Source organism: Hyposmocoma kahamanoa, unplaced genomic scaffold (assembly GCF_003589595.1).
Source record: "Hyposmocoma kahamanoa isolate Upper Pololo Valley unplaced genomic scaffold, ASM358959v1 78, whole genome shotgun sequence".
Classification (NCBI taxonomy): Eukaryota; Metazoa; Arthropoda; class Insecta; order Lepidoptera; family Cosmopterigidae; genus Hyposmocoma; species Hyposmocoma kahamanoa.
The window spans coordinates 20,230,552-20,244,891 of record NW_020653945.1 but is presented as its reverse complement, the minus strand read 5'-3'; the positions used below and the strand labels follow the sequence as shown (position 1 = coordinate 20,244,891).

At 35.4% G+C, this 14,340-nt stretch overlaps 1 protein-coding gene across 1 annotated transcript; it reads right to left on the bottom strand.

The window, feature by feature from the left end:
- Positions 1-3,409: 3,409 nt before the first annotated feature.
- On the bottom strand, positions 3,410-4,123 carry LOC113233428. Its single transcript, XM_026468557.1, has one exon. The coding sequence runs from the start codon at positions 4,121-4,123 to the stop codon at positions 3,410-3,412; it is 714 nt and encodes a 237-aa protein (XP_026324342.1).
- Between the last annotated feature and the right edge of the window lie 10,217 nt (positions 4,124-14,340).

The window sequence follows — 14,340 nt, the reverse complement described above, 5'->3', positions numbered from 1 at the left end:
GCAAACTAAATAATTAATGCAAATTAACAATATCATAAAGAAATATTAAAAAAAAAAAAAAAACATAGAACATAAACAAGCTAAATAATCACTAAAAGTTAACCCTCCTGGCATGTCAAATAACTAAAACATCTATCAGTTTACGCTTCACTGCATGCACGCGGCAATTAAATATATCTATGTCAAAATCATTGTCGCTCAACACACCGTTCAAACTCTTAATAGCCCTACAAATAAAACTATTTAGCCTATAATTCGTTCTAGCAAAGGGAAGTGCAATAGGGCAATACTTCCTCGTCAGACGCGAAGGTACCTTAAAAGAAATACGACTCAACAATTCAGAACAGTCAATATCACCATTAATAATTTTCAAAATAAAAACAATATCAGCGATTTTCCGGCGAGTAACAAGCGACAATAGGCGCCTATCATTACAAAGCTGAAAATAATTCGAAGAGTTATATGGTAGGCCCATTTTATAACTTAGGAATTTAATAAATTTTTTTTGGACTAGCTCTAATCTATCCACATAACATTGATATCCCGGATTCCAAATCTGGGAGGCAAATTCAAGCTTACTGCGAACATATGCACAGTATAGTGTTTGAAAAGTTATGGGCCTGGAAAAACAGAAAGAGTTACGCATTACAAAACCAAGTGACTTAGTGGCCTGTGAGATAATTGCATCAATATGAGCATCAAAAATGAGCTTTGAGTCATGAATAACACCTAGATCTCTCATGCTAGTCTTGCGTTGAAGAATAGAATTTTTTAGGCTATATGAAGTAAGTATATTATTATATTTACGGGAGAAGGTAACTGAGAAACATTTAGAGGGATTGAGGTCTAAGTTATTAATAATACAATAGTCACCAAGACGAGACAAATCAGACTGGAGAGCATTAGCGTCATCAACAGATGATATCTTGGCATAAATTTTCATGTCATCAGCAAAACTTAGTAAATTAGAATAGCGGAAACAATCACAAATATCGTTAATAAATATATTAAAAAGGAGTGGCCCTAATAAAGACCCTTGAGGGACTCCACTGGGTATTGAAACCCAACTCGATATGTAATTATTTACGACTACTGCTTGAGACCTGTTATCTATGTATGAGGAAAACCATCTGAGAAGATCACCTCTGATGCCAATTTTAGAGAGTTTAGTGAGAAGGATATTATGATCAATCTTATCAAAAGCCTTGCTATAGTCAGTATAGATGACATCAACTTGGTAACCACTGTCCATAGATTCCGAAACAAATTCATTCAATAATACAAGATTGGATAAAGTTGATCTACGACGAAGGAAACCATGCTGGGTAGGACTAAAAGAGTTCTTTAATGCTAAGTAAACTTGATCATAAACAATCCTTTCCAACACTTTAGACAAAATACATAATTTAGAAATGGGTCTATAGTTAGTTATATCAGATTTAGAGCCTTTCTTGAAAACAGGGGTGACAAACGCGCATTTCCATACTGTTGGTACGTAACATTCTGTAAAAGAACGTTCAAATATTAATGAGACTGGCTTAGCAATGCAGGTAGCACAATTGATTAGGAAGAGCGCAGGTAAGTGATCTGGACCCGCCGACTTACTAGGGTCAAGTCTGCGTAACAAATTAGTAAGATGTTTAATATCAACTGTGATCGTGGCAATATCAGAGGTAGAATGGTAATCAGTTTTCACTGAATTAAAACTACTAGGTGACGTAGCACTCAAAAAAGATTTTTTAAAATAGTCAGAGAAGGCATTGCAAACATCTATGCCAGTATTAATCATAATATCTCCATAGCGCAGACTGCTAGGCACACCATGAGAGGCAGAACGAGATTTAATGAACGACCAAAACAATTTAGGATGTTTTTGAATGTTAATCTCAATTGACTTAGTATAATGCAAGAAACACTGATTTTCCAAAGACTTCACCCGATCTCTTTGAAATTGATACGACACCAAGTCACACCTATTACCATACAATTTATATTTCCGGTGATATTTAAATTTCTCCTTAATAGCCTTCTTTAACGAGGACGTGTACCAAATAGGAAAAGTACCCGGAATAACAACTTTATTAGGTACATATTGATCCCTAAATTCACGAAACTTAGTATAAAAGAATTCAACGCACTGATCCAATGTACGCGATGAAAATTCATTGTCCCAGTTAATTTTCATTGATTCAGCGTTAATTAGATCGTAGTTGGCCTTATTATAAAAATATTTTATATATGAGGCTGACTTTAAAGGAGTAAATGGGATAAATTGCAAAGAAATAATCAGAGCCTTATGGTAAGGATCAAGCGGTACAAGCGGCTCCATACATTCCGAAACTGATACTGTATCGTCACATAGTACAAGATCCAAGATCTTGTCATACTTATTGACTATACCGTTATATTGATTAAGATTAAGCAGACTTAATTCATCCACTAACATACACTGATCATGAGTAGAATAATTGTAGGGTATATATAAATTATGACTTAATCTCCAATGAATATCACTTAAATTAAAATCACCCACAATCAAGAACTTATCATTAATGTTGCTAAGCCTAACCTCACTTAGTTTATCCAAGAAGTTCTGTAACTGTAAAGAGAACGATTTCAAGGTTATGTTACCACTTTTTTGTTCACACAGATACAAAACACAAAGGTGTAAAGTGATAATTTGATCACTAGGAGTTTTCAAAGATAACGCAAGCCACAAATCTTCCGCTGAAGATTGATAAGTGAGTTGAGGAATAACGGCCAACTCCTTGCGGGTAGCAATAAGCACTCCACCTCCTAGGGCTTGCCCTGTCAATGAATAATCACGATCTCGCCGCCAAACCACATACCTACCATCGAATAACTCCGAGTCCGCAATCCCATCCAATAACCATGTCTCAGTAAGTATAATAATATCATATGACTTCGTAAGTAAATTGCAATAAAAAACTAAGGTTTTTGTGCGAAGCCCCCTAACGTTTTGATAATAAACGGTAGGAAAATGTGAATTATTCGTAGTAATAGCCATTTATAAGTAAATTAACGAAACAGTCTAATAAATTCATTAAATAATAAAACGAATCGAACGTAATAGCCATTATTAGAAAGAGAAAGAAACAGTGGGTCAAGCAATGCCATATATAGACCATAGCAGGTAAGAAAGAGATGGATAGATGTTGCACATAATACACGCAAGCGCATACAACAGTTCTAGCAAAAAATGACAAACAATAGCGCGAGCCGGACAGAGCAAAGGTACTCAAACTTTTAGCAATGTAACACAAGTGAAGGTAAATATAATTTTTAAAATATTTCAGGTAAATTACAAAAGAATGCAGTAATTGAATGCAAGTACAAATAGTGATTATGAACGTAAACATTTTAAAATATAATATTGGCAAGTAACACTCTATTGCAACTTGTTTAAATCCGTATGACCATTGACTATAAGAATTTTCGAGGTATCATTCTTACGCACGTGAATTTTACCATACTTCACCCAGATGTACTGGTATCCTTTGGCTTTCAGCGTAGTCTTAACAGAAGTCAACAAACGTTTATACTCCGGGGTCAGATGGTCATTCAAAAAGATCGACTGAGTACTGTCACTGAATCCGATGTCACTCGCCGAAAGCTTCTTCTTAGAACGGGCAGATGCAATAAAGTCTTCTTTAACATAGCGATTAGTGAAGCTAACTATGATGAGCTTATCTTTGGAATTCTGCATCGGGGCTCTAGAAATATAATTGATGCTTGATTTCTGGATCGGGTAGTCGACGGCTTTTGATATGTGGTCTACGACGGTGAACAAGTTTTCGTTTTTCTTCAGCGGGACTCCCTTGATCTCAATATTATTCAGACGCTGCCATTGATCCCTACCATTAAGCTCACTTCTTAGTACAGTGACTTCATTATTCAAAGTATGAATATTTTCTTGCAATGCAGCTATTTTCGGCAACTCATTCTCCACAGACTGCAGCCTCGCATTATGGTCATCCAAAATGGAACTGTTGAACTCACATGACTTCTTGAGTTCCTCAATCTCACTCTCGATTGATTTGACGTCTTGCATGAGAACCGGCAGACTGGCTAGGTGGTTTTTCATGGACCGTAACTCAAGCATTATAGCATCCAATGTTACTGTGTCAGAAGTAGGTAAGGGAGAAGTGGCCTCCGCTCGGCACGAGGAGCACCTCCATATCGATCTGCGCTCAGCTCCAAGCCTTCGATAGCCCTGCTCAGAAACACCCGCACAACAAAATCCAAGTACCCTATTGCAACAACTACATTGAGCAGTGTCGTTGACAACAGCATTACAGCGAGCACAATGCATGATGATCACTTTATATTTTTAAAATAATTAATAAAAGTTTGAGAATCTCTAGCGCTAAGGCACACTGCGAATGGGTACAAACGATGTTGCTCGTAAGCGAGTTCGAGCGATACTGATTTATTTATTTTATAGATAAGGTACATCACCAATAGTTTATTATACTCTTAGATTACAGTGAAACTTCACATTAGTATATAGTGTACTATGTAAAAATAGAAGGTCAGATAATATGCACGATGTCTAAGCGTATTCATTTTGAAGTACGATCTCTGAACGTATTTACCCGCTCACGCACCTAGAGGTGATGATTTTATACCGATTTATCGGATATCGAAGTTATAACAGGTAAAAGAACTAATATTAATTGCTATTTCGGTAACTACTCTAGCAAACCAAAAAATTTTTAATGCCTGAGTCTGTCATTTAAAAAAATAAACAACTTCAAAAATACGTCACGACAATCGTGTGTGTTATTGTTTAGGCTGGTGATTTCGGTGTTTATTTATTGAAAACATACCGTAAGTAGCGTTTTTTAAGTTTACCCTGAATATAAATGTTTATAAACCATACTTTAAGGAGTAATTTCATGGTAAACGTTAGAACCACTCAAACGGAATATTATATTTATCCAAGTACACCAAAAATTTCATTAGTGCTTTTTAAGTGCAGGATTTACGGTGTGTTACTGCATTTTATTTGAGATGTTTTTGTTGGTAGTACGGAGGGTATTTATTTAGCAATGCAGAATAATAATTTTTATTTATTTAAACTTGTATTTAAACTGAATGCTTTTCTAATTTGCGAAACCAAATAGCCGCCATTTTGCGGTAGGAGAAGCGCATCGCGTGAGCGGGTATGTCTATGTGATATACCCGGAGACAAAAATCTAACTGTCTGAATACTTAAAATCTTTGTGAGGGAGCACAGTAGACAGGGTTCCACACTACACTGGCAAATTCCAAATCGTCAGCAAGGAGTAGCATTACTATGTTTTATTACCGTAGTTATATCATTAATGAACGTTACAAAAAGAGTTGGTCCAAGATGAGATCCTGGAGGCACACCTAATTTAGCAAAAAAGTGTATGTTTCTTAGCCATTTACTGCCACAAGTTAGGTATTTTTAAAAGATATGTCTTAAACCATAATAACAGGCAGCCTTCAATACCAAAAGGTTTGATTGTCATAAGTAAACGGGCATGATCAACTTTGTCGAAATCACTGGAAAAATCAATATAGACTGTGTCTACCTGAAGGCCCTTTATCAACCTCCTGAGACACGTATAAAACAAATAGTACTAGGTTACTTTCGACCGACCAGTCCTAAATCAATGCTGAAGATCTGAGATATCGTGACTGGCCAAATTATAAATGAATCAGTATACGAGTGACTCAAAAGTTTTAAAAAACATGATAAAATTGATACTGGACGATAATTCTTTAAATCGATTGATCGTTTTTGGTATATTGGAACTATCCTAGATTTTTTTCATTCTTCCGGAAAGATTCCAATGTTCAGTGAATAGTCAAAGATGATTGTTAGTGGCAAAGATAGACAGGAAGCACAACGTTTAATGAAGAGTGGAGGGGTATTGTCCGGCTCCTTTATGAACGTTAATTTACACTGATATCTGTATTTATTTACACTGGCACATGCACATTTTTTTGTATTATTATACTAGACTAGTAACATTAGCACTATTTAATTTAATATTTTTTTAATCAAAATTACAACACCAATTTGATGATGATTTTTAAACAGATGTTTATCGAACATACAGCTATTGTTAGCATAATCAAATGATTAAGGTCATTTGAACTAGCTCAAATCGGATAACAAAGGATCAGAGCGGTTTTAAAGCGAAATTATATAATACGAATATAAAAGACATTTATTGATAAATAATAACTTTTTTATAAAAACAAACCCGACGTCAAAAGTTCGTGGAATTACATATTTTTGCCAAGTTTTATTGAAAACGGTACTGGACAGTGCGCGAAACCGGATTCCTTAGAGGTGAAATGATTTCTTTAGAATTAAATGAGACTAACACTGAGGTACCCTCTTTCCAACAAAAAAAGAATCATCATCATCGGTTCACAAAACGGCCGGAGTAAACACGTAACATACACAAAAAAAATAGTCGAATTGAAAACTTCCTTTTTTTTTTAATTCGGTACTTTTAAAATTTTCAAGATTTGTAAAAATCGTATGGGGTCTAGAATTGTTAATCATGCTCAACTACATTTGCCGTGAGGAAATTTGATTTGTTTGTAGGTCAATGGCTTAGACCTAAGGGCGCTAATAATATCATGATTCTAGTAGCTGTCTGAAGAACATCGACTTCGAGATTCTAAAACCGAGGTTGCGGTGATTTTGTCTACCCGAAGTGCTGGCAGGAGACAATAGAATATTGAGATAAGTATAAGAGCTGTGAAGAAGGCTCTTGGTCCCTTTAAGAGGTTAGTTAAAACATTTCCAATGAAAAAATAAGAAAAAAGGTTTGGAAATTTATTTATTAGACACACCAACTGTGACAACGGTGCATGTGAACGGTGAGTTCTTAGGTTTTCGGGATTGTTACACTTAAGAAGTGAAACTATTTTTCCGGATTTAAATCGCGTAAGTAAATTAGTATTAGTTAGTAAATTAGTGTAAATAAAATAAAAACAGGCGGAGAAAATTTGACATAGTTCCGACGTTGACAAGTGCCCGATGGCGACTGACGGGGCAGCGGGTGTTGCGGAGTTTTGTTAAACCGCTAGGCAGTTTTGAAGTTGTGGGATAAATGTGAATGTAATAACTACAAGCCTTCAGTTGAATACCAAAATTTAGCTGGTTGTCCTTAGTACTTAAAGAGAAATATTTCCATATTAAAATGATGTTCAAAGTTAGATATATTCTTAAATAATTTGTTTTAGACTTTTTTAGCCTGTTTTCGGGATTTTATATGATCGGGTAAAGTACATACTATCGTGTAACGAATTAACATATTATTTAGACAACATCCTTACGTGTATTGTGTGTTTTTTATAAGACCGTTACCTGTTTAATAGTAAATACTCAAACCAATTGATATAACAAAACAGTTTTTGCCGCTTCTCCTTCTTCCGTGACTCGTCTTAAATAATACCTAAACAATGTTATGCGCCCGAACCAAGAAAATTAAGAATTTTGTTTTTGAAACCTAACAGTGAGTCAACGAAAATATCCGCGAATCGGAAGCTCTCATTACATAAACTAGACATACGGGCAACGGTGGTGTTGGAACCCAATACTGTTCAACGTCGAGGCGGTAGTAGATTATTTATTATAGTTAATAGTCTGTGCTAATTTATTCCATTAAATGATCTGGTACACCACCGTGAGAACGTAGCTCCTGCCAGTGAGATTCTGGCTGAAAATCAGTGCTATATAAACCGTATCTGGAACTGTATCGAGGGTACTGAGTTCAAAATCCTCAACACACATTTATAACCATAGTCAGAGTAGGTATTTTGTTTTAGTTTTTTTTTTGTTAATTTGGGTCAACAAAAAGTACTCACAATTAAAACTTATAACTAATTTTTTTTACAATAAATATGTAATTATTGTGTCACCAACACCGTTAACCAGTAATTACTACAAAAAAACTGAGAAGTGATGATGCATTTCTATTAAACTACTGAAGAATAAATAATTCAAAAATAGTTATGTAGATACAATACAAACCAATGAAATTTTGATACAATAATAATAATAATAATTACTACATAAACACACATGGGTTATACACACAACAAGTTATATTGTATTTAGTTACTATTTATATGTAACTTTTCTCATGTATGTTTTGTGGTTTTTTTTTTTGCGACCAATAAATGGAATTTGAATATGAAATTATTTATTTATTTCATACTAATCATGAAGTGGATTTCTTACAGATCGTTCGATCGTTGTATTAGTAATTATAACAAACAAGTGAGGTAATTTCACAAAAATAATGAATATCATGGTGGTCACACATCGTGATATTCAATGAAAAACTTAAAAAAGAAATGAAGTAGATTATTTATTCATTACAAAATTTTCCCAATTGAATAATGTTAAAAGTCACTGAAAAAATGTGCAAAGTCAGTTTGTCGAATTCCAACAATGAGCATGCAAATACTTCGCGTCGTTCTCTGCAGAAACGCTATTAATTATTCTTATAGCCCTTGTGAAAGGAGCAAAATTTTAAGATATTTGTACTTGTATAATGTACTTCTAACTTAAGTTACACACAAGCTGTAACTTAAGTGACAAGCTGTAACTAGTGATAAACGACACATAAGTCGTCTGCATCATTATCATCAACCCATTTATACGTACAACTGCTGCGCATGGATCTCTTCTCAAGCAAGGGTTTAGGTCTTAGTCAGCCACGCTGGCCCAATGCGGGTTAGCGACTTCTTTAAGAGCGAAAACCTCATGGTAAATTTCAAAATTAATTTCGCACATATATAAAATAATAATAGTTTTTATCATAGTATTACGTATGTTAGTTTATAAGGTATGTGTTTTATGGGTCTTTTGTAACCTGAAAATAAATAAATAAATAAAAATTATAAATAAATCCCAAAAAATTCACAGGTGCATGGCGTTTGCTTGAGAGGCAGTGGGTCTATCCATTAGGCTACCACGGCTTTTTGATTTGGTGTTTACATGGATATCGGTAGATTTTTTTTATAATATCACGTGACAGGACGAACAAGTCGTGCGCCTGAAAAGCTACACGCCTGTCCATAACAATTGCAGTGCCACTCAGAGCTTTAAATCATAAAGACTTGAGAGGCACTGCCACTGCGCCCGTCACCCTAAGACGTAAGTTGACAAGTCTCATGTGCCTGTAATTTCACCAGCACCCTTACCCTTCGAAACCGGAACACAGTAATACTGACATTACTGCTTGACGGCAGAAATAGTTAAGCTGGCAGTACTAGCCTGGACGAACTCTTTCACAAGGAGTTCTTCTGCGACTCAACTGGTAGATTTCTTGCGCTAGCCATAACTCCGTACGGTATACATGGGTTTTTCATTATTTCTATCGTTATTTCTAAAATAAATGTCAAACTCTAAATAATTACATATTATGTATTAGCCACGTTGATTTACAATCTTTTGTCATCTCCCGTGTAAATTTAGAATCACCTTTTGTAAAAATTCTTTTTGTTCATGAAATACAGTTCCGTAAAATCCGTATTTTGTGGCGCCCTCAATTAATTATCATATTTAAGTCTACCATGTACATAACGGTTACCTGGAATAGATTGCTATCTAGTAATAAGGCCGCCTGTTGTACCTGTTGTTTGTTTTGTTTTTTTTTTGTTATGTATTTATCGTAGTGTACAATAAAGATTATTCGTATTGTATTGTAAAGCTAGTGGCAAAAACCGCATCGACTTTTAAGGCCAACCTTTTACTACAGTGCTAAAATAAAACCAATTCCATAAAATACTCGTATTTTATTCTAAGAAAATCCCTTTTCAAATCTACAGTCAAAGCAAAGCCTAAATCGAAATTCACTTGGATCATATTTAGAGACTGGACTGCCTTTGCGGGAAAAGCCTTGAATGTTATTTGAAAGCTTCTATACAAAACTGCAAATATACAGGACGTTAGAAAAGTACGTAAGTAAGTAGTACATTTAACACACTTCGTGACTGTACTTGTACGAGTTTTCGTATCAAGTGACGAGACGAGACGTGCTCCTGGTGGTAAGCGACACCCCTGTCTTTAACAGTTGCAGTGCTACACAGGGCTTAAAACCGCAAATATCTGAGGGGCACTGCCACTGGGCCCATCATCCTGAGCTAAAAGTTGACAAATCCCATGTGCCTGTAATTTCACCAGCACCCATACCCCAAAATCGGAATGTGTTAATGCTAACATTACAGCTTGCCGGCAGAAATAGGTAAGGTGGCAGTACTTCCCTGGGCGAACTCTTTTCCTAGGAGCTGCACTGCTACTAATTTATCTAGGCATAGGCTCCACCAATTTTTCACTGAATACTTTCAGGTTCTTTTACAACTGATAACGTGGATCTGTAAATGAAACTTATTAATTATACACATTATTATAATAAATTCTCCAAATTCGAAAAGGCTCCTGTTCTTAAGTATGACGTACGTGATGAAGTACAGATAAGCCCAAAAAGAAAATGTCAATATTATATATTATTTATATATATTTTTCAATTACCAACATTTTCCTTGATCACGTAGCTCTAATTCAATACACGTACGCTACGCGTGTAGGCTACGTAGTACCCGATACGGCGTAGAACATCTATAACGCGGTTACGCTTATTAGGCGTCATCAATGTTGAAAGCCCGTTATATCAAATCTTTTTAACCACAGTCGCAAAAAAGGTACATAACAAGATTGATGTATCGCCTGTCAGTCTATTTTCCTGTGACATCGTAGCTTCAAAACAGCCGATGATGTTAATAAGGTTTCTTTTTAACCAATTATGACGAATTGAATAGGGGGTAATGCTTCCAGCAACATATGCAGGCGTGGTCATTTATCTCCTCATTGAGGATCATAATATAATGTGCTAGACAATCACACCAATGCATGATCTGGTCTCAAACTAGGGAATTTCTTTTACTACGAGTAACAGACCTACGGAATTCACTCCGGAGCACTACCCAGACCACAATGACCAGAAACAATTTAGAAAAAAAATTTTATGATTACAAGTGACGGGACGAACAAGTCGTGCACTTGTTGCCTAAAATTGTCCTGTAAATTTTCCACAACACTTACACAACCACGTTTAAAATTACCATTTTCCGACTTATATAACTCAGGCGTAATTTTATTTTCATGCGAACTACGCACATTCGGCAAAACATATTTACAAAATTTTTCTAAAGAATTACCCTTTTGATGCCATTGACCCGTCTTGCCAGTTACGTCAACTTTTTTCTTTATTGTCGATAACCGAGCAGAATGTATATATTCCGAGTTCTTTACTGCCCAGTTATCAGAACTCTTTGATACCGGCCCGATAGAAGACTTTTGTTTCTTTGACCCGATATCTGTCCTGGACTTAGAAAAAATTTTATTGTCAATTTTGACAACTTGAAATTATATTCCTTTAAAATATCCTGGCCGAGGATTAGAAATTCCTTATCATCTTGCTCAACAAGCAACCTCGATAGGTATTTATTTCCATAAATTATTAACGACACTTTGGTGGACGCCTGCACTTTTTTTGGCATTCCGCCCACTGTACGCAATGGAAAACTCGGAGTATCATCAATCTGCAAATGTAACCTTTCTGCAAAACAACGAGAGATTATTGAAACCAAAGCACTAGTATTCACCAACGCCTTGCACCTTACATTATTAACAAAAACAGATATAAAAGGTGGGCCCTATCTACACTAAAACTATCAATTGTATATAAATTTCCTAAATGTTCAGCCACGCTTTGCTGACTTCCACATTGAGGAGATCCCGACGAAGATCCACTACTATGTGCCCATGAATACACTTGACGTGGCATATCCTGCTGCACGATTGGTGCCCGTGGCACTTGATATTCCGACTGTTTAGACTCGGGGCCAGCTATCGGTGTAGAGTCACCCTGTGTTTGCCAACAGTGAGAGTGCTCCTTATGAAAATATACTAGCAATTCAATATTTTGTCGACCCACATCGTAACCGTGATTAAATATATCTTCTTCTTGCATAACTGTTTTTCTCAACTCCTCTTTCGACAAAAACAAATTACTAGCCAGCATCCAATGAAAACTGCGTATTAAAGACTTCAAGAAATGTCTAATAAACTGAACATCTTGAATCTTCGCTTTCGTCGCTAACTTATCTAAACTATAAAAATAACTCAAGAGCTATTCATTAGGCAATTGTCGCCTATGATAAAACTCTCGGGCTCAGTCTATTTGCAAGGGAAATTCCTCCTTAAGCTTTTGTGCAATTAAACCATACGTCGCGCCAAACCATAACCAAACCATATGTCGCAAAATACGTTTAGTACCATTGTATAGCCGGCCCCTCCAAATACAATGCTAACACGTATCTTTTTTGCCCATCTGACCAATTATTCAATACGCTGATCGCCTCAAACTGATTTATAAATTCGTCAAGGTCATTCAACCACGTAAACTTTTGCGCCGCCATACAATGCATATTCTTTCTTGCTCTTTTCACTTGCACAAGAAATAAAACAATAAAATAACTAATATAAATGAAAATTAGGACCTCATATATGTTTTCCTCTTCCTCTCTTTGGAGATTTATCGTAAAATCATATAAAATTATTCCACATTGGAATTTCCACGTAAGGCGATCGTACACCACTTGTAAGGCCATCTCCACCACTTATACCATGGGAACGTAGGTCGGGCTTGCGTAGTGAGAGGTATTTTATAAACATAAACGACGATTCTATCATAATTAGAACCTTATATGTGTATCCAATTTTAAAGCTATGTCCAGCACTCCTAGATGTCTGTTTGACATCAACACTCTATTATTCTTACAATTCTAAATACAAAACCTAAGCTGTACTATAGTAACATGGCACAGGGGGAACATTGGAAATCAGCAGTTTAATGACATACAGCATTTTGCTTTGGAGTAATGCTGCCGATATTAATAGAACATTTGTCCCGTAATAAGGTGCGGTTAATGCAATTTACAATCTGTGCCGCAGAGTGTCTTTGAAAGAGAACTTTAAATAAATTAACATTCTTACATTAGCGTCACAGTACATTTATGACTCAATTTATATTAAGAACATAATTTTTTTATAACCAATAGTGATAGATATAACATTAATGCGAGAAATAAAAATAATCTAGCTTATCTTTATACTTGTCTTCACAAAGTAACAAATGCATTTAATAAACGCTTCTGTAATAAGATTTTGGTTGATATTCAATATTATCCATTTACGAGTTTGAAAATTATAGTGAAATATGAACGTTACACTAAAGGTTATATTATACAGCTTACATGGATGACAAAAATCCATGGTAGTGATCCGTTTAGCTCTAAAATTTTCTCTTAATCTATCACTTTGAAAATAAATGTTGTAAATGTTAAATTAACACAAATGTTTATTTACAAAGGGCAACCCAAGAGTTTCTTATTAATTCTTCTCAGAGGAATCTGTCTCACGAATGAATCAATTTAAATAAAGTAAATGACACGCACACAATCATAGCCCCGCAGTAGGGAAACACGCACACATAAACAATCACAAAATACACCACAATTCACGAGAGAAATAAATGTAGGCCATACAAATATTTCTTCCGGCCCGGGAATCGAACCCGGAACCTCTGCGTGGCAGATAAGCATGGTAACCGTTCGGCCATGAAGACAGTTACTATTTCAAGTGTAGGTAACTTAGCCTTTTATGTACGTCTTCATTTGAATAATAATAAAGTTTACTTAGTTTTACTCTTAGAATAATAACGCATAGAATGATAGTTTCATGTCAAACGAACTGTCACAAGTGAGGCAAAAATCAAATTCATGTAGGCTAGTTTTAGTAGTAGGTTAATTTTCGGTTTTAGTGAATATTTATATAAAAATACAAGTTGAAACGCGTTACTTCCTTGTGGAATGTGATGTTAGTATCTATTTTATGTTTGTCTGACGTATTTTTACACTCATTTACCGTACATTTCGTCATTTTTAGCTAAAATTCTTGATCTGTTCGCCGTGAAAGGAGACCTTGAGCACTGAAGGCCCGCCTGCTCGTGTAGGCCCTTTTGGCGCGCTTCAATTTGCCTCACTTAGTGTGTGCGGACTAGGTTTCTATGCGTTATTATTCTAAGGTTTTACTATTTAAAAAAATAAAAGTTGAAATCAAATAAGCGAGACATAAGTTAAAATCTTGTAAAATCCTCGAATGGGTTAATTTTACTAATGTAATGAGAACTAGTCAACAATGTTCAAAACAAATTTAACTTCCATGCACAGCCAACAGCGGAAGCAAAATAGACTACA

Bases quoted from the DNA above. Each gene is read 5' to 3' on its own strand.
- LOC113233428 (XM_026468557.1), bottom strand. From the start codon at position 4,123: ATGCTTGAGTTACGGTCCATGAAAAACCACCTAGCCAGTCTGCCGGTT.